Source organism: Amblyomma maculatum, chromosome 3 (assembly GCF_055883805.1).
Source record: "Amblyomma maculatum isolate TAMU_Amacu chromosome 3, ASM5588380v1, whole genome shotgun sequence".
In the NCBI taxonomy this organism is placed as follows: domain Eukaryota; kingdom Metazoa; phylum Arthropoda; class Arachnida; order Ixodida; family Ixodidae; genus Amblyomma; species Amblyomma maculatum.
In genome coordinates, this window is record NC_139346.1 from 190,355,133 (window position 1) to 190,375,482 (window position 20,350).

The 20,350-nt window shown below is 45.6% G+C and overlaps 1 protein-coding gene across 1 annotated transcript; it reads left to right on the forward strand.

Annotated features, from left to right (window-relative positions):
* The first annotated feature begins 655 nt into the window (after positions 1–655).
* Positions 656–19,865, forward strand: LOC146197263 (monocarboxylate transporter 12-like). Its single transcript, XM_084599060.1, has 4 exons — positions 656–1,337; positions 6,029–6,172; positions 6,451–7,449; positions 19,229–19,865. The coding sequence occupies exons 1-4, from the start codon at positions 1,118–1,120 to the stop codon at positions 19,459–19,461; spliced, it is 1,596 nt and encodes a 531-aa protein (XP_084455186.1). The 5' UTR covers positions 656–1,117; the 3' UTR covers positions 19,462–19,865.
* The last annotated feature ends 485 nt before the right edge of the window (positions 19,866–20,350 follow it).

A 20,350-nucleotide genomic window follows, 5' to 3' on the forward strand; every position in this document is an offset into this window, starting at 1 on the left:
AGCGGTTATTGGTCAAAATAAGTAAAATTGTAACTGCGTTATGCTGTAGGCGACTGCAGGAAAAGGTTCTAAGCTTCTCTGTGAAGAGATAACAAAGTTCTCAAATCTAAGGTGTCAGAAGGCCAAAAGAAGTAAAATTGTAAGAAAAGCATTCCGGTACTGAAGGTAACAGTAAGGCCGATAACCTTCGTGAAGGCGGCGACCTCCAGTCGCCCACAGCAGACAGACCACTTGTATTTGATACGCTGCAGGATGTCAGATTGCACAGGATGAATGAAAACAACACCGTAGGTGAAACCGCATTTGCCGTGCACATCATATTCGGCTTATAAGTGACAGGGTATTGGAGGCCACGCAACGTAAGCAGCATTCAAAATCAGTGACCTAAAACATCCCCCTGAATCCGCGAAGAAGCACAAAATCCTTGGCCGTGTTGAAATGCCCTATAGAATCTCAGGATCTGAATAAAGGTCACGTGTTGAAACGCGCTTTACGGTTCTCGAATCAACGAACGTGCTCTGCCGCAGCTCCAGTCGCTATTTGCATTCATTACAATACATAAATAGATGCTGCCATTTTCAATGCGACAGGCGCTGCGATTAGGCGCGCCGAAACGCTCATGGAGAGGGTCAACGAACCAGGGCTACTGTCAGCCCCGATAGCACGAAAGTAGGGATCATTTCACGAGCCTCGATTGTTTTAAACGCCGCCCTGCCGCCGCTTCCTATACTAAGAGAAACACCCACACCGAGATGCTATCTAATCACCGGCCAAAATTGGGCTAATCAAGAAGCCTTTGACTAGCCTTCACAGCTGCAACCAGAAGCATCATGAAGCAGAGCTCGAGAGAGAGGGGACGATAGGATGCAATCTTCCTGGAGCCTGCCAACCTACTAACTTTGCCCTTCTTATCTGTTTGGAGTGCGCTGAGCTGGCTGCACACTGTCGCAAGCATCCCTTCGCCGAGAACCAAGGACCTGTGTTCGTTAAAAACCCCGTCGAAACAACACGTGGCTGCCTGTCTACGCTCACGTGTGAGAACAGCTGCCCCATTTTGAGTTTGGCTCTCGCCGTCACAGCCGGCGCTCGCCGCAGCAGCTGCCGTTCGGGGAGAGGAATGTCGAGGCCCCCGTCGCCGAAAGTCAGCCCGGCATCCGGCCTCGATTCCCGACAGAGTTGGGTGACGGCGGTGTTCTGCGGCTTGCTCCTTTTCTTAGGCCTGGCTACTATACGTGTGACTGGCGTGCTCTTGTACGGCATCGTCGAAGCTTTCGGCGTCACTAGGCAAGAGGCATCTTGGCCTGTGACGCTCAGTGGTAGCCTCCTGCTTCTGGCAAGTAAGTGAAATCTCTACTGCGCATTGAGGACGTCAGGTATAAGTTAGTTCCCCTGCGCGATACCTGGCATCGTCATAATAAACTAGAGCAAATGGACTGCCCGTTAATAGACGAATTCCAGTGATCTATATAGCTATAACTATTCTAGTTCTTCACACGCCCCTAATCTCATTATTGCGGAAAGTTTCGTATTTTTTCCGTCAGTTGACCCTTCGATGCCATTTGCTGTACATGCCTTCCCCCCCCCCCCCCCCCCCCGCCCTTTTTTTTTTTACTCGAACGACAGGCTTTCTCAAGTATATTTCTTATTCTTTGTTTACTTGATTAATAAGACAAAAGTATAAGTTTATTCCGCGAACTGAGCTCCTGTTTTCTCTTCTAGTGACACTACCCGCACCATTGTTCTGTTTCACTTCGAACAGCCTTGATGTAATAGTGTAAGAGGACTGACGTACAGCTGCATTTTCCCCGTTATGCCTTTTTTCACATCCTCCTGTATGAACGAGGGTGGCTCCGGTGAACATTCCCATGTAGGGTGCCGCGATGATGGGTGTGGGTTGCACGCAATTTAAGTATCTAATAAAGTTGAATATCGAAATGATGTCGCTAGCTCAGTGGTAGAGCACCAGATGCGGAATTCAGAGGTCGTGGGCGCGTATTCCACCGAAGACATGTGGTTGTTTCTTCTTCGACTTACAATCAAATACACCCAGGATCGCTAACTATTTGGCATTGATAAAACGAATTTTCAATGTTTTCCTGGCGTCAATAGCTGATGGCGTCCTTCGTGTGTATTCCAACCGTCTTCGAATTCGTTCGCAACAAACAGAATCATTCTACTTTTAATTGTTGCTATATTTTGAAGGGATTAGTGTTAATCATCCCTAGAAGAGTATAAGTTGGGAAATATAGCCCTTATTTATCACCTAGTTTGTTTGGCCTTTTGGTAAGGTAAAAGCGGCAACGAATGAGTGGAAACTTATATGTGTCCCCTTCATAGCGGACAACATGGCGATACTGCGTCTTAGGGGAGCCCGCAGTGGCCCGAGATGCGAGATTTACTCCAGATTTTCAATGAACAAAAACAAAACCAGGTATCCTTGTCTGTACTTTTTTGGCATACTCCGGTATAATTTCTCTCCACGAGATAAATATGACACGGGGACCAGGAAAAAGAAGAGAAATCGAATATATTTTACTGAAGCGGCAATTTTATTTGCCGTTTTCTTACTCCACAGAACTGCGTTCTAAAGAAATAATTTCCTCATGTTCTATCAATTAATTTTATGAAATTCTTATTTATTCAACCCGATAGGCCTTTTGCGTAAGCATTATATGAGTACAAGCCGAGAATGCCACTCTTGCTGACACTCTTTCATACAGCGATTCCTAAACTTCACTTATGCAGGGCTTCGATTGGCGTACGAAGTCCGTATCGTTCTGCCATGCGTTTTAACAATAAAGTTGTCGGCAATGTGCTTTTCAACTTTTTTTTTCCTGGTTGTTCTTAATTACTGCCTAGAAGGACTTGCTGTTTTTTAGGAGACTCTTTCTTTTTGTCTTTTTATTTTTAAAGTTCTCGTTTTAACGCTTCCGACCCGCGGCTTTATCGCTTTGTTTACCACATGAAAGGCCTCATCGGCCATGTACTGGCTAGATGCCCCACACGGCTCCGGAAATTTTGTGATCTCCCCGCGGCGTTGTTGAAAGCGCGCTATCTGGAACGCGCTTGGCCTCTTTATATGCAGTGGTGCCAAGTGCGGCGGTCATTCTGATTTCGTCGACTGACGAGTGCAGGTGTGGCTGACCCCCACCAAGCTTTTTGCGCTTCAGAGAGCGACTCTGACTCCTAAATATATAGTTCCTAGCACAACCCAAGCCTCACCCCTGTCGCAACTTTCCTGTCACATTACATTGTTTTGTTTACTTTAACGTGCTTTATTGCATCAAGTGGCTCACGTCAAATGCCATTTCAAGGAAAAAGCCTATTCCTCGTATTCTTCGTGTAATAGAAGGTGTGACGGTATCGGTCATTACATTAGATGTTCTTATCAGCCACACCGTACCATGAGCAAGTTCGTCGGTGTACATAGGCGATTTCCTCAACTATAATGGGTGATGCAGTGAAGCCAAAATACATGAAAACCGCAAGGACGCCATCTATGATGAGCTTGTACGTAATAACTATGCTTTTGTTAACAATTACGACAACGTGCAGCTTTTCGAACGTTTTATAATGATGTCAACGCGGTCGCCAACCACGCCACGTTGGCTGGTCGCCAACTCGTGCTAAACTAAACTCGTACTAAACTCATACAAATCTCATACAATCTCATATACTTCTCATATGATGAATGACATGTGTATGAGATTATATGAGATTTATAAGAGTTTAGTATGAGAAATATGTATGAAATTATTGCGACTCATAGGGTTTTTTCACTAGAGTAGTTGATCAGATACTGTTCTTATACTTACAGGCCCATAGGCCTATAAGTATAGGCTTATAGGCCTATTCTAGGCACTTTCATGTAAGCAAGGAGCATCATCCTGAGGGGACATTATGCACGTATGTTCTGTCAGGGTTGATACGTGGAAGAAAAGTGATGATTTCCAAATCCAGAAAGCCTTGAGACATAAAGGTGGCTGCCCCCTCATTCGTTTTCAAATGTCTGCAGATAAATAATCAACTGCGGATCCTTTTCTTTTTTTTTGTGTGGGGGCTGTGAAAATTATTGCTTCGCTGAGTGCGGCATCTATGCGGAAGCTACGCAGCTGCCCTTCCTCCTTCGCCACTTGGATGGAACACCATGAAATTGTCCTCATCATCTGCCATCTATGTTGAAATCTGGGCTATGGTGTTCCGGAAAAGAGGATTATTGTTTCTTAAATACTTATAACTTGTGACGCTATAGAGAGCGGCAGTTCTCCGATAATAAAAACAAAAATAAAACGCTCTACAGGACATACAAAACTAAACATAATAAGGAAAGAGCATGGCTCTTCCTATGTCGCCAAACATCTGTGAGCAACCATCTGCTTTCGTTCTGTAGCTCGATGTCAGAAAAAGAAAAAAGCGTCGAAACAAGTGCTGTGCATTTTTAAATTTGAACGTCTGTTGCCGTGAGCTGCACTACACCGCAAGCATAGATAATGCCCGCGACAATGCTCTGTACTTCTACCCTAGGGCACACACGTGGAGAACATCTGCGGCTTTGGCATGTGCAGGGCATGACATGCTGACGGCTCTCCAGTAGAGTGCAAACCTGCGGAGTCTCTGCTATAATTGGTCACATATCTGCTGTATGGCTGTACACAGAGGAATTCTGGAAACCTCGCAGGAACAAAACAAAAGAGTGTTTGAGAGGCAAGCTCGAAATTCCTTATATGATCTATCTCAGCACTGTGCCTTCTACCCAGGTTAAGTTGAAAAACCACTGACAAGGACGGGTTCACAAAGTACGCAGGAGGACAATGGAAGCAGCAGTGACATTTTACTCGGTGGATTCTCTACAACACAGCAGGACACAAAAGCACGTGAGCAACCCCGACATCAAAAAAGCAACAAAATATTTGATTGTGCGGGGCACGATGACTAGTGACAGCTTAACCTGACAGAGCTATGGCTGATGCATTCAGTGCCCAACTTTTTTATTTTAAAAGCTTATATGATTTATTCTGCTTTTAATGTCAGAATCATCGAACGTGAAAAGCAGATATAGAAAGAGAATACTAAAAGCTTTTTTAAGACCAAGAAGTTTAGCACCGAATGCGTCAATGACAACTCTGTCAAATCTACGGCAAAATCATCAGCGGCACATAGTTTGGCACGAGTTACTGTCTCCCTCGCAATTAGTATCTGTTCTTGTTGTTTTTGTTATTTGGTTGGTGTCGGGGTTTCTCACGCGCATGTGCGCCTTGCTTTGTTGTTGATAATTCACAGACAAAAAGTTGGTTGGGCTTAGTGAGTTTTATAGTGTTTAACATCCCAAATTGACTCAGGCTATAGTGACGCTTTAGCGGAGTGCTCAAGAATCTTCTACCACCTGGGGTTCTTCAACGTGAGCTGACATCGCACTGCCGACAGGCGCCTTGTGTTTCGCCTCCATTGAAAAGCGGCCACGGAGGCCAGGATCTGATCCTACATTCTTGTATTCAGCAGTCGAGCGCTCTAACCTCTTAGCCACTACGGCGGGTGCGAATCAATATTCAGTTGTGTTTTCACAGTCGCCCTATGTGTTTTGTCTTTATGAACACGTCCTTTGAGCTAATTTTTAATTTAACCATGCACCAACTGGCTCACCAAGCAACGCATCTTCACTTCTACCCTTATGACGTTGCAGGTAGGGGAATAACAGTCTCCTTCAGGGCACAAAGACATCCGCTCTGGCGCATCCACAAGATTAAGTTGGCACCGCGAGCACGAGTGCACACAAATGACCACATTCAGCGCTTGAAATATGCCGAGTCCTCCTCTCTCCGTCCTCGCCCTCACCAACTCCTCCCTGTCCCCACCTCTTTAACGGGATGAAGGTGTGGCGTCAGGCATTTCTTTGATTTTGCAAGCCGAAAGCAGATTTAGTAAAAACTTTATTCACTCTGGACACAATTCGCGGACGAAATTGCTTATTTTTGTTTGTCGCTTGTTGTCGTCATCCAAATCTAATAGAAAATCTTGTTTTTATGTGCAGGCCCCATCACAGGACCCCTTTGTAGGCGATACACCTGCAGGACTGTCCTTCTAGTCTCATCGCTCTTCACGGGCATCGCCACCTCTGTCTGCTATTTTTCAGAAAGCCTCACCTTTATCACCATCTTTTTCGGAATAATTCATGGTGAGCAAATGATTTCAAAACAAAACGCTGTTAATCAGCCTTCTTATAAAATTGCTCTACCTCTCTCGCCGTTAAGAAATTGTACGGTGAATATATCAAGATTTTTTTTGCTCATCTTAGTCATGAAATGTCCGCCATACCTCCTCGCTACCCCACCTGCATGTCTCCATCTTGGATCTTCATTCTAGCCTGAGCCGCTACCACTGCCCTTTCCTCCCTTTTGGGATTGGCTCCCTTGGCCAGTTATAAAAACGCCGTTATTATGTTTTTTATTGCAGGCATCACACTTTCCGGCATCTTCATCGGAGCCAATGTCCTCGTAGCGCAGCACTTTGAAAAGAGAAGAACGACGGCATGCAGCCTCATGTTCACCGCCGGAGGAATCAACACCATTGTTCTCCCTCCGCTTCTCGAATTCTTCCGCACGCAATATGGCATTCGCGGAGTCTTCCTTCTCTACGGAGCCATCCTGATGAACGCTTTTCCTTTTGCCATCGCTTTGAGAAATCCGCCGTCACTGCACAATGAAAAGTCGCGGACTCAGAAAGACCAATCTTCGAACAAAGACCAATCTTCGAACACCGCCGCAGTTTCCAACGGCGTCTCTCCGACTGAGCTCATCGAAAATGTTCTCCCTGCTTCCAACGCAGTCGGAAATTCAACCGACTTGAAGGTACCTGCAAGTTGCTCCAATCCAAAAAATGGATTAGCAGGAGCTATTTGCCTCAATTTAAAGGACGAAGTCGGGTGCAATGAAAACCGCTTCTGTTCAGTCCAGTTTAGGATAGGAACTGCGGCCAAGAAATTAAAGAATATGCTCAGATTATTCATGACAGTCGCGTTCTGGGTGAACGTCATCTCGTTTGCGGCAGTAAACCTAGGGATGTCCATGTTCGTTCTCTTATCCACAGACTTTGCGAACGACCGAGGCATCGCACCTTCGGAAGCTGTGTACCTTCTGCATGCTTTATCGGCCAGCGACATTGCCTTAAGACCGCTTTCTGGTTTCATCATAGATTCGAAAATTCTTTCGCTCGAGTCGGTCATGCTCTTGGGATTTCTCGTTCAAGGTGTCGCCTTCGAACTGCTAGCATGGTTTGAAACATTCCACATCATGCTCATATCCTCCGCGCTGGTGGGGACTACATGCGGCTCCAGGACTGGATTGATGACCCCTGCCTTGGTGAAGGACTTTGGAATGGAAAAGCTGTCTGACACAATAGGACCAATGTCATTCGGCATGGGTGTGATACTTCTGCTTCGGCCACCTATTGTAGGTAAGAGATATGGTCTCGTACTTTCACAAAAAGTGTCGTGGTTACAGCGGTAAAAGCCGGAGGCAAACACTAGCTAATACCTGATTACTGCATACCTTCTTGGCCGCGCACGGACAGCTGCTCTGGATAGTTGCCGATTAAATAGATTTCAATCGGATTTGCGGTGCCTTGGTAACAACACGTTGCAAAAAAAAGAAAATAAAATGCGGAATAAAGCCTCAGTTAAGAAACAGGAGGTCAAGACGTAAAAAATCTTTCTCTTTTTCTTTTCCTGCGCCAATATCGCCAGGAAATCAACAACTGCAGTAATAATTTTAGCAATGGAATTTTTTCCGACACATATGAGACATTTTGCATAAACGCCTTAAACAGTTTGTAAACGTAATAATAATAATGATTTCCACTGTGATCATGAACAATGGGCCTCTTCAGGGGTAAGCGTCAGGAGGTTAAAAAAAATGTCAGCAGAAAGTTCAAGGTCGAAGTCAAAACCTCGCTCGTAGAATATTTGTGATTATATAAAAAAAAACGCAGCCTGACAGAGCAGTTTCTTGTGTTAACCTTATACTGGTATTGAACTAAACGCGTTCTTGAATTCAGAGATTGCCCTTCTATTGCATGCCCTTTTCACGCGCATTTTTCGTGGTTCTGAACGAGCAATACTACTATTCATAACTTAATAGAAATCATAAAGTTCTCGAACTTTGGACCTGCAATTTTAGTTCGTTGTTTTTATTCCTGTAGTTAGAATGCATGGATCATCATGAGGTATTTGCTTACGGAAGGTAAACAATGTGCATTTGAATTTCTTCTCACATGCTATCCTACTATTATTTCATCAACCGAAAAATTATGTGATGTTTGTGATCACATGCATCACGAATAAAACCGCTTATAACCGCTCGCAAGATATTTGGTGTGACTTAAGCTCTTGATGCAGGTTGGCTTAATCGATATAGCAAATTAAAACTGCGTATAGGTATTTCATAGCGCAGTTTGTTTACGCCTCACGTGCCTAAGCACTAGATAAACGTCACAGCCGTCGTATTGTGTATGTAATAAAATCAAGAACAGTGTCAAGAAACATCAAATTATAAATTTTTAGCGAGCGCAGGAGAACACCATGCGATCATTCGTGTATACAAATACCTAACGATCACTTGAAGGAAGTAAACGAGCCCTTACTAGTAGCTATCATCTTCAAACACGGAAAGAATACAAATTAGTGGAAAGCTTAAGTTATCCCTAACTGTGTTGGCGATATATTTATTTGATTTAACTGAACAGAGTTATCGTGCTCGGCTCTCAACCCATGGGACATAGGTTTCATTCGAGCACTTGACCAATCTTTCTTTAAGCGAAATTAAGACAATTCCGACGTCCCAACCCTCTCGGCCAATGAAGATTTATGAGTCTGACACCACATCAGTTGTTCGGCTCAACAGGACCCTTAGCACAATCACGTTGCTCTCCACGGTCATAACCAGCTGTGGTGTCTCGGAAGGTGGCGTTGCTGCCGCACGCTTTGTAATGGATAAATTCGATGAATAAGAAACAGAGTGTGGAATTATACCGAAAGTGGAAAAGGCAGACCAGGAAGGAAGCTTTCTTGGATTAACTCAAGAGGCAGTGCCCTACTTTTTGAAGCTAGATCAGGGTGCCTTAGAACACGCAGCTACAAAAAAAGAATTTAACAATGAAGATGACGCATGTGCTGCACGTGGTAACAACAATGAAACAATTGACCGTATTATACTCGAATGCAATGATATCCATCCAGAAGTCGATGCAGGCGCAGTCACTCTTCCTGTGGCGCTGGGGGCTAGAGATACCAGTGGCCGGGTGAATAAACTGGCGGTGGAAGCTAGCAAAAAACGACTGGAAGATCAGTGGCTTAAAAGCAGAAAAGTGACATAATGTTAGTAATGTAGAAATAAAAATTCAATCAATAGAATGATGGTATAGTTAACCAATCTAAAACAATAATTGAGATGGAGGGAGAAAAATGAGCATGATAGCTTCTGCTATCACCCCGTTTCAAAAGGGACGCTCCTATATTCCATCCACCATCCATCCCATTGTACCCCCAGCGTCCCGCTTTATCTGAAAATATTCTACACCTCGCCTAGTTCTGTCGGATTTAAGCGGAATCTAAAGAAGCTGGCGTCCAGTAAGAAACTATTCAATGGTGGTGGCACGGTAGAACGGTTACAGGCTAAGCGGCTCTTTTGCTCTTCTACATTGGCCATTGCTAACATTGAAGTTGTGTGTAACCAATCCAAAAGTTAATATAAAAGTTATGGTACTTTTACATATAGACAAGTAATTACATAAATGATTCTGACTTTTTATTTCCCGAGGCTAGTCAATCAAATCAGTCAGGAAATCAATCAATCCTTTAATCAATATTTGAACTGTGCAGGAACAACCATACGATCATGTTACTACTAGTGCTAGCACTACTGAAAATAATAATAATAATGTTCATTGCATAATCAAAATTCGCATACAACTTCACAATGAGGTAGTACTGTCAAGACCAACGTGAGGTTATTTGTTTTGTACCTGGCCCAAATATGTTATTTTAGATGCAGTACGGCTAGTCGTATATATATATATATATATATATATATATATATATACGACTAGCCATATATATAAGTGCTTCTTGCACTTATATATATGGCTAGTCGTATATATATATATATATATATATATATATATATATATATATATATATTGTAAGCACTGTGAGTGACCTTCATCTTCATCTCAGCGTAATCATCATCGGTCATCGGGTCGTGCGAAGAAGACGAAGTGTTGCTAAGCTGTGGCTAGTCGGTAGCTGCTGCTTCGGCCTACCTGAAGTAAAAAGGTGAATTTGCTGGTGCGTTCTTCTGCCTCACAAGTGGTGGAGGTGCCTCCTGATCCCAGCGTCCTCAACGCGGCACCCCCTGGAGCTCCGTTCCGGTCGTGTTCTTGGCGGCACATCAACCGCCATGGCGCAGTCACATCCCACTGCTCTCACCGTTCCGGCGCCTGTAGCTACCGATGGGCATCCCACGGCTGCCCATGCCACCTCTGCACCACTGACGTCCCAAGGTGCACTTGCTCAGCACCATTTGACCCACCCAACTTGGTCAGTTACCTCACGTCAGCGCGACCCTCCGGTTTTCGCCGGTCTCCGCGGTGACGACGTCGAAGACTGGCTACAACAGTACGATCGGGTGAGCGCTTTTAACGGTTGGGACGCTTCTATGAAGCTACTCAACGTCTCATTCTACCTGAGTGACGTGGCTAAGACGTGGTTCCTCAACCATGAGGACGCCATTCCTGACTGGCCTCAATTCACGACACAGATCCGCCAGATATTTGGAACTGTTGGTGCTGGTCCGGCCTCTTTTCAAAAGAAGCTAGAGACCCGTGTGCAGCTTCCAGGAGAGACATACACATCCTACATTGAGGACGTACTCGCCCTTTGCCGGCGAGTTAACAATGGCATGGTCGAGGCTGAACGTGTCGGACATATTTTAAAAGGAATTGGCTCTTTTGCCTACGCAGCTCTAGCTGCCCAAAATCCCGTCACGGTGGCAGACATTCGTGCCACTTGCCAGCGACTTGACTATCTACAGTCGCGCCGCCTCAACAACACCTGGGATCCGAGCCAAATTCCCGAAACTGATCTGCGCACCATCATACGATCTATAATACGGGAAGAGCTCCACAATGATATTTCGTCGGTTCCTGCCTTCTCACGCCCACCTGCTCAATCTACTGGGTTGCGTGGCATTATCAAGGAGGAGCTTACTTCACTCAATCGTCCCATGGCTACAGAACCACCAGCCCCTCCCTACGTTCCGACGTATGCTGAAGTCACTGCGGCTCCTCCTCCTTGTCCTCCTGTCCATCACGCGCCTGTCCCACCCAGCCTCGCCGCCCTGTCCCCGCGACCACCGGTGTATGGTAATTGGCGGCCTCTCCCACCTCGTCCAGTATGTTTCTACTGCGGAATCCGCGGCCATGTAACACGCGTTTGTCGCCGACGACTGCGAGATGAGCGTGCGAGCTATGGGTACGTTCGACGTGACGACGCCTACCAGCTTCCTCCTCGCCAGTACTACACCGATAATGACCTCCGTCCCTCTTCCTCCCCGTCGACTTCTCCTGACCGGTCTAGGACAGCACGGCCATCGCGTCGTCGCTCCCCGTCACCCTTTCGCCGGACTTCGTCGCCCCTTCGCCCTCCATCTTCAGCTTCTGCCCGCCAAACGGAAAACTAACCTGTGCAGTTTCCGGAGGTAAAACTGCACCGCCTGTCGTCGCTCCAATTCCTCCTCTGCTCCCATCAAACATGTTGACTGTATTCCTTGAGGGACATGAACTGGAAGCTTTAATTGATACCGGCGCCGCTATTTCTATTATGAAACTTGACTTGTGTTTAAAACTGCGAAAAGTGCGCACACCTTATACCGGTCCTCCTTTACGTGCTGCAAATGGACAGAATATTAACCCTTGTGGAGCGTGTACAGCCCGAGTCACCATTGATGGCATCTTGCACTTCATTGAGTTTGCTGTCCTATCCTCCTGTGTCCATCAACTCATCTTCGGCTGGGATTTCCTCCAAAACGCCTCAGCAGTCATTACGTGTTCCCCTCCCACTATTGAAGTCACTGAATGCAACATTCTTGCCGATAGAGAACCACTTTCTTCCCGTGTAGTTATGCTTGCCGATCACGTCCTCTATCCGGGCAACGAAGATATTCTATCTGTGACTTCTGACGCCGTCACCGATGGCGACGTCCTGATTACACCCAGCTCTCGTCTCCTGTCAAGAGGTATTATCATCATCGTGTCCCTTCTTCGCTTCTCCAGCGGTTCTTCTCTTCTCGCCGCATTCAACACCACATCAGAGCCCATTCTTCTGCGACGCGACTCTACTGTTGCATCAATTGCTTCCGCCCAGCCTGTCACACTTCTTCCCATTTCCACCTCCGATCGCTCTGATTCATCCCCTGCCTCGCTCAGTGCAGCACTTCGCCACACGATCAGCACCGACCTGACAACAGACCAGACAGACGCATTGCTCGCTGTATTGAACAAGCACGCAGACTCGTTCGACGTCAATTCCGGCACACTGGGTCAAACCGCTGCAGCAACGCATCGCATACTCACCGACGGATCAAGCATAGTTAGACGCCGGCCTTATCGTGTTTCTCCAACCGAGCGCAAAGTTATTCAGGAAAATGTTGCTGACATGCTTGCACGCAACATCATACGCCCATCGTCTAGTTCCTGGTCATCGCCTGTTGTGCTAGTGCAAAAAAAAGACGGTTCGGTTCGTTTTTGTGTAGATTACCGTGCTCTAAACAGAATAACTCGTAAGGATGTGTATCCCCTCCCTCGAATTGACGACGCCCTCGATTGTTTGCAAGGTGCCCAATTTTTCTCCAGCCTTGACTTAAGATCAGGCTACTGGCAGATCCCCATGAATGAAGATGATAAAGAGAAGACCGCCTTTGCAACACCGGACGGTTTATACGAATTCAATGTAATGCCTTTTGGACTCTGCAACGCTCCTGCTACATTCGAGCGTATGATTGACACAGTTCTCCGCGGCCTCAAATGGAAAACATGTCTCTGTTACTTAGATGACATCGTCATTTTTTCTTCGTCATTTCCTGATCACCTTACTCGTCTCGATGAAGTTTTGACAGCACTTTCCAGCGCTGGCCTACAGCTAAACACGAAGAAATGCCGTTTTGCATCAAAATCCATTAAAGTTCTTGGCCATCTCGTAAGCAGCGAAGGAATTAAGCCTGACCCTGAAAAAATCGCTGCTGCGCTGCACTTTCCCCGTCCAACTCGGGTCAAAGATCTCCGCAGTTTCCTCGGCTTGGCATCATACTTCCGCAGATTCATCCGCAATTTCGCCTCTATTGCCTCACCTTTACATGCGCTTCTTCACAACGACACGCCTTTCATCTGGTCTCCTGCTTGCGAAGAAGCATTTGAAACTCTGAAGCGTGCTCTGACTTCGGGTCCCGTCCTCTGCCATTTTGATGATAAAGCACCGACAATTTTGCACACCGACGCCAGTAGCCATGGCATTGGCGCTGTCCTTCTGCAACGCCAAAACACCTCTACAGAAAATGTTGTTGCCTATGCGAGCCGAACTCTGACTTCTGCGGAACAAAACTACACTATTACCGAACAAGAATGTCTCGCCGTCGTCTGGGCTGTTCAGAAGTTTCGTCCTTACCTGTACGGCCGTCACTTCACAGTCGTCACTGACCACCACGCCCTATGCTGGTTATCCACTTTGAAAAATCTGTCCGGTCGTCTCGGGCGGTGGATCCTCCGCCTTCAAGAGTACGACTTTACTGTCACTTACAAATCGGGCAAGAAGCACAAGGACGCCGACGCTCTCTCTCGTTGCCCTATTGCTTTGCCGTCGCAACCCATGTCCTCGCATTCCTCTCCTGTCCCAACGGAGTCAAGCCATTTAAACCCTACAGTTATGCAGTCTTTGAGCGCCGCCTCTATTGCTCCCATGCCAGATATACACTGCAATCTTGCTCACCACCAGAGTGCTGACCCTTACTGTCAAAAGCTGATTGATAGTCTCAGCGGTGTTATTAGACCTCCAAATGCCCGTCTCCGTCGTCGGCTCAAAAATTTCAAGTTACAGGATGGCACATTATTTTGGCACAACTACAGCCCACTGGGCGACACATGGGTTCCCGTAATTCCTTCTTCCCTGCGTCCTCAAGTTCTACAAGCCTTTCACGACGACCCCACCGCAGGTCACCTTGGGTACCACAAAACCTACGACCGCATCAAACGTCGTTTCTTCTGGCCTGGCCTTTCAACCTCAGTATTAAAATACGTAGCGTCTTGCATCCCTTGTCAACGACGCAAGCGGTCTACGTCGCCTCCTGCCGGTCTCTTGCAACCTCTCCCATGTCCTTCCACACCTTTCGAAGTCGTCGGAATCGACTTGTATGGACCCCTGCCCTTGACTCCAGCTGGCAACCGCTGGGTCGTTACTGCCGTTGACCACCTCACCCGATACGCTGAAACCGCAGCACTTCCTTCCGGCTCCGCTTCCGAAATCGCCAACTTCTTCCTCCACACCATACTTCTTCGCCACGGCGCCCCTCGCCTCCTCCTTAGCGATCGTGGCAAGTCGTTCCTCTCCACCGTCCTCGCCGCAGTGCTTAATGCTTCAGGCACGGTGCATAAAACTACATCTCCTTACCACCCTCAGACCAATGGCCTCACAGAACGCTTTCATCGCACCCTTTCTGATATGCTATCCACCTACATTCACCCTCAGCACAACAACTGGGACTCTTTACTCCCCTTTGTAACCTTCGCCTACAACACTGCCGTTCAACGAACCACCACCTACTCTCCGTTTTTTCTTGTTTATGCCCGCCATCCTACCTTCTCCCTCGAAGCATCTTTCTTCACAGCTTCTACTCCTTCTGCCGCGCCTTCCCACGAACAGTTCGTGTCTCGTATCGCCCACTGCCGTGATCGTGCCCGCCTTCAAACTGAAGCCACTCAAGCTTCCAGGAAAAGCACGTATGATGCGACTCATCGCTCAGTGTCTTTCCGCCCTGGAGACGAAGTGCTACTCTGGACACCTACTCGCATCCCCGGCCTGTGTGAAAAGTTTCTGAGCCGTTTTATTGGCCCGTACACGGTTCTGGAACAAACTTCCCCTGTAAACTATCTCATCACACCTGCATCGCCTGTTCGCGATCGTCGGTGTCGCGGCACCGAGATTGTGCACGTGTCGCGCTTGAAACCCTTTAACCGCCGACCTTAAGATTTAATTCGCGACCAGGATGGTCGCTTTCGTTCGGGAGGGGGAATGTTGTAAGCACTGTGAGTGACCTTCATCTTCATCTCAGCGTAATCATCATCGGTCATCGGGTCGTGCGAAGAAGACGAAGTGTTGCTAAGCTGTGGCTAGTCGGTAGCTGCTGCTTCGGCCTACCTGAAGTAAAAAGGTGAATTTGCTGGTGCGTTCTTCTGCCTCACAATATATATATATATATATATATATATATATATATATATATATATATATATATATATATATATATATATATATATATATATATATATATATATATACGACTAGCCATATATATAAGTGCAAGAAGCAGCAGGTTGGTCTATATATATATTTGGATAACAATCCACTTGAAAGAAAAGGGATGACTGTGTTCTTTGAGGCATAAATGTCAACGAAACATACCTTTATAGGTTTTTCACTGACTAAGATTGCACGACTTAAAAAGGAGGAAACGTACAAGCAAATATCAGATATGATTTTTGTTAAGGCTATTTGGATAGTCATAACTATTGCACATTTTAGGCTTTTAACGTATTATTTGAACTTGGACTACGAATCTGCTGGGACATAGTCCTCTGGAACGATCGCTATTTCCTTCAACATCCTCTTTAGCTGAGCATTAACGCAATTTTGAAGGCGCGCAGAGCAGTTTCTGAAAGGGGTTGCGGAATTACGCGCAATTTTGTCCTTGAGAGAGAAATCTTTTCTCTTGCGAACAGAATAAGAAGCAAAAGATTTCATATTGAAGAATAACCATAATGCAGTAGGAAATTTATTGGAGGTATGCATTCATTATATGAGCTCGACAACTTAAATCACTGTGAATATACACTCACAAATATTTATTAAAAAAAAAAAACGGTGTCTTGCGGCACCCCACTTTAAGGAGGTAGTCATTTTATACCCTGCGGTATTAATTTTATACTGCACACCTTAGGAGCGATCCGACTGAAAAATGCTAAGTAGGCTGTAAAATAAACACCGTAAACCCAACCGGTAGAGCTCCTAAAGTAGGCAACTGTCGACCATTTCTTTGGCAAAGAACAAGCTAGTATGATAACAGGTTATCGTGTGTCAGAGGCATTTTGCAGGCGGCCGTAATGTTCCCGAAGAAAGTCATACCTTCATTCGGCTATGCATAAAACCAAATTTACATGGTGATATGATTGAATGCTGGTTAGGAGAAGATCTTATTGTCAGCAGGTATTCCTAAAATATTTTGGCTAACGGCTGGTAAAAGAGAAATAGGGGCGCCTTTGCCTTCATGTGAACCAATTATTGTTATTATATATAGCTCTTAATTTTATTCCTTTATCCCGCATTGAAAAGCACTAACGACAGAAGCACCAATTAAGACAGGAGGAATATTTCTAGAGTGGATAAACTCACCCAATGTTCTGCAGAGCAGGCATGCAAGTTTCGCTGCTTAAGCACTGCCGCTGAAATGCCGTCGATGCCAGGGGTTTGTTTTTCCTGAAGCCTGATGAGATGCTGGAGAGTTCAAATTGGTGTTTTTTTTTTCTTTTTTTTTTTTTTGAGAAACGCTGAGATTGCGACCGGGGTGTTAACTACCCATGTATTCGGAGTTCAGAGCACGCTCCTCATTGCGAGACGCGGCCATAAAGCGGTTGTTAAATGTACTGGCGACATCAACAAGGTTGTCATGAAATGCGTCAGTGAATGTCACCTTAGGTTTGTGTGACTTTTATCACAAGTTATTGATTAGAGCCCAACGTCAAATATAATGATAATAATAATCAGAACCAGCAGCAATGGATGAAAAAGATCCACTGTAGTACTAATGCCTTTCTCACTTAACTGCGTACAGATTCGTTATTATTTCAGCGAATTCACCTTATTCCAGAAAACTTCTTGATCGCTTGCCTCTCCTGCGAAATTGAGGCGTAATTCGGTCGCAAAATTTCCTTCTTTTGACCCCAATCTGGAGCCACGTAGTTGTGAGACAAAGTACACAGAAGGATAGAGAAGCTATTACGCGCCTGAAAACTGAGTCGGCAAACACGGGTGACTGCTTTGCTCGTCACGCGCAAACACGAAGAGATGCTGAATGACTTCTACAAGCTATTAACGCAGTGTACTGGCGCTGTTCTTTTGTTTTATTATTATTAGCAGGCGAACCTTGAAACGCGCTGCGCACTGCCTCCTTGGTGAGACAAAGTGTACTGCGGCTATTTTTTTTTATTTGCGTTTTCCTCTATAGACTTTGAGCACATTTACCTCCGTAGCTGTAGCAATGCGCGTGCCACCAGTGGCCACCCTTGCGTTCAGAGTGGGGCGGAACCCCATAGGAATTCATGTAAGAAAAAAAAAACGTTTTAAAAGCAGATTTCGGAATTAACAGTGTGCCTATGGTGTTATTACTTCGTGAAGAACAGTCCAGTACACCCTAGAACAAGTTCAAAAAATATTGAATGTATTTTCGAAAATCATGTTTCAAAAATAATCCGATATGTACGCGTGGGCTGGAGTCATCCCTGGCGGTCGGCTCCGGACGGGATCACCCACAAACAAAGCATTAAATTTTCCTCTTTTCACCGTGTGCTCATGTAGGTAGCCAATCATTCGATGTTGGCATGCGTGGGCTACGAAAAAGGCTTCGACAAATATGCAACGTGATTTCGAAGATCCATTATTGAAACGGTATGATAGATGTGCGTCAGACAGCAGGATGCATCCTCAACAGACGAACTATCATCTGGCGTTTATCCGAACATTACAGGTTCTCTTCGAGTCCAGCATACTGTCACGTGCGCTATACTGACTTCATGTTTTAGGTTGGGATCCTGTGGGAATTCTTATTGGCTATAAAGCCAATAAGAATTCCCACAGGATCCCAACCTAAAACATGAAGCCATAACATGGCTTTATGTTTTCATGGAAACATGAAAATATAAAATAAGAGGGAGAAGCAAAACATGCAGCCTGGTTACTTTTGGCAAAGACCGTACATGCACTTTCTCCATGACCAAAAAGAGAGATGGCCTGCTCTTGAGTTGCGAAATGTGGGAAATATTACGTTCATATTTCCTTTTCTTATTTAACACTCATTGCATTCACAGCACACTTAGATTCCAACTATTTGCAATGTTTATACTGTATATCTAAAACTACTGCCCTAAGGAGCTGTAAAACCGTAGAGTTTCTTACTCTTACCCAGAGGGAAAGCTGCGCTGCCATCTATGGGAGTTTACATGGAGTCACCAGACGACCAGTTCAGCCACCATGGGTGCTCAAAGCATCATGGGCCGGAGAGCTACCGAGTGCAGAACTACAACTTTTGGCCAAAACTAATGCAAAGATAAACGTTGTTCTACCGTAAATAGCGTCCCAACATTCAATATTGTGACTACAAATTGCAAAACAAAAAAGAGAGCAGCAGCATGTCAGTGTGAGATTTATCCAATATAAGTGATGGCTCTTTCTCCTATTGGCTTAGTTTTGAGCAGAACAAATACCAATATTTTGCACGTATTAGGCACACTTTAAAAGGAAAAAAAAAACGTTTTGGATTTATTTATGGTTGTGCAATTACTTAAGAAAGTTTTTATTGGCATTTCGGGAAACAGAAACCTTTTATTGGCGACGTCTGCTTTTGCGCCTTCGCTACTGTGGCTTTTGCGTCTATGTACGCACCTCGAGATGATGATGATGATGTAAAAGAAACATCATAGTAACGCCACTCCATGCACCCGAAAAAAACCGACTGTCCCGCACAAAGTTGCACACCGGCCCATGATTCTTAGCGCACCCATGGTGACTGAAGTGCAGCGCCCTCAGCTTTTCCTCTAGTTAGTGTAAGAAACTCTATGTGTGAAACACAAGAGAAAAGTTCTCGTTTGCGTGAAAGCAAGAACGTCAGACGAGGTTCAAGTTTCTGCTTTCCTCTTCCAGGTTTTTTCAGGGACAACCTCGGTTCGTACAGCGGGCTTCTTCACACCATGTCTCTCATGAACGCTGTGCTCGTGGTTCCATGGACACTGAAGCTCCTGCAGAACAAAAAGAGAGAAATTGTCTCAAATGCGAACCATCGCTCCGAAATGGACGAGAAGGGGGTTATAAAAAAGCTCATAAGGCCGACAGGGACCAACTTAGTCGATGGTTCCTGCAGCAAAACTTCGCTCTAGACTGGACCGCAACCAGCGGCATGCATTTTGAATACCAACCAACGTTCACACTACTCGTCGATCATGTCCAATTGGCAGCACCGCGTCGTTCATCCGTCCGAATAAACGCAGATGCTTTCCGCATTAAATCACTCTGGTATGAGAACGCGACTCCTGAATGGTAGTATGCCGGACGATCGCCGAGAAAAGTTTTTTTGTAATCATCAAGTGAAGACTCTTCATTGGGCAGCTGTTTTCTCTAAGCGTACGGAAGGGGTCAAAGCGTGTTCACACCGGATGTCATCCGTCTACTTCCCAAGCTTGGCTTCCGTATCCTCAGACACAGCACCACAGAGAGCAACTTCAATGTACTGCACTGTCAAGAAGATGCGCTAAATAATAAAGGCATGATGTCTGTAGGCCCATTTTGGTAACTGTAAATATGGCACCCTGCCTCGATATAACGCTGCAAAAACCCGAGTCGCGATTTCCTCGACATGTCACTACAATGGACCCCAAAAATGCCTCCTTTTCTTCGACAGCGGGCGAATCTTTTGCTTTTAGTGCTACGCCGCACACTGAACACCAGCATCAAGCTGATGGTTCTTGCCATTGGTTGTGAAAGTCGAATAGTCGTACGTACCACTACCACGAAGTCAAAATAAATTATGCACCATACATTGTGTGCCTTAGGTACTATCTCTGATGCTTGTGCACAATGTATGACTTCGTCAAGGAGGTTGCTGCCCTATGAATCGTTGATATCAGTCCTCGTTAACAATGTGAGAGCGGGGGAAGCCACGTACAAAGTATTTGGAGGAACAACATGGTCGTATACGTAATGTACTACCTGTATTAGCTTCTGTCAAGAACCGCCCAATATTTTTGGAGCAGCAGTCTACCACATAAC

Coding starts and splice junctions, on each gene's coding strand:
- LOC146197263 (XM_084599060.1), top strand. CDS start 1,118: ATGTCGAGGCCCCCGTCGCCGAAAGTCAGCCCGGCATCCGGCCTCGAT. Junction 6,173..6,450: donor CTTTTTCGGAATAATTCATG/GTGAGCAAATGA, acceptor TTTTTATTGCAG/GCATCACACTTTCCGGCATC. Junction 7,450..19,228: donor GCTTCGGCCACCTATTGTAG/GTAAGAGATATG, acceptor TTCCTCTTCCAG/GTTTTTTCAGGGACAACCTC.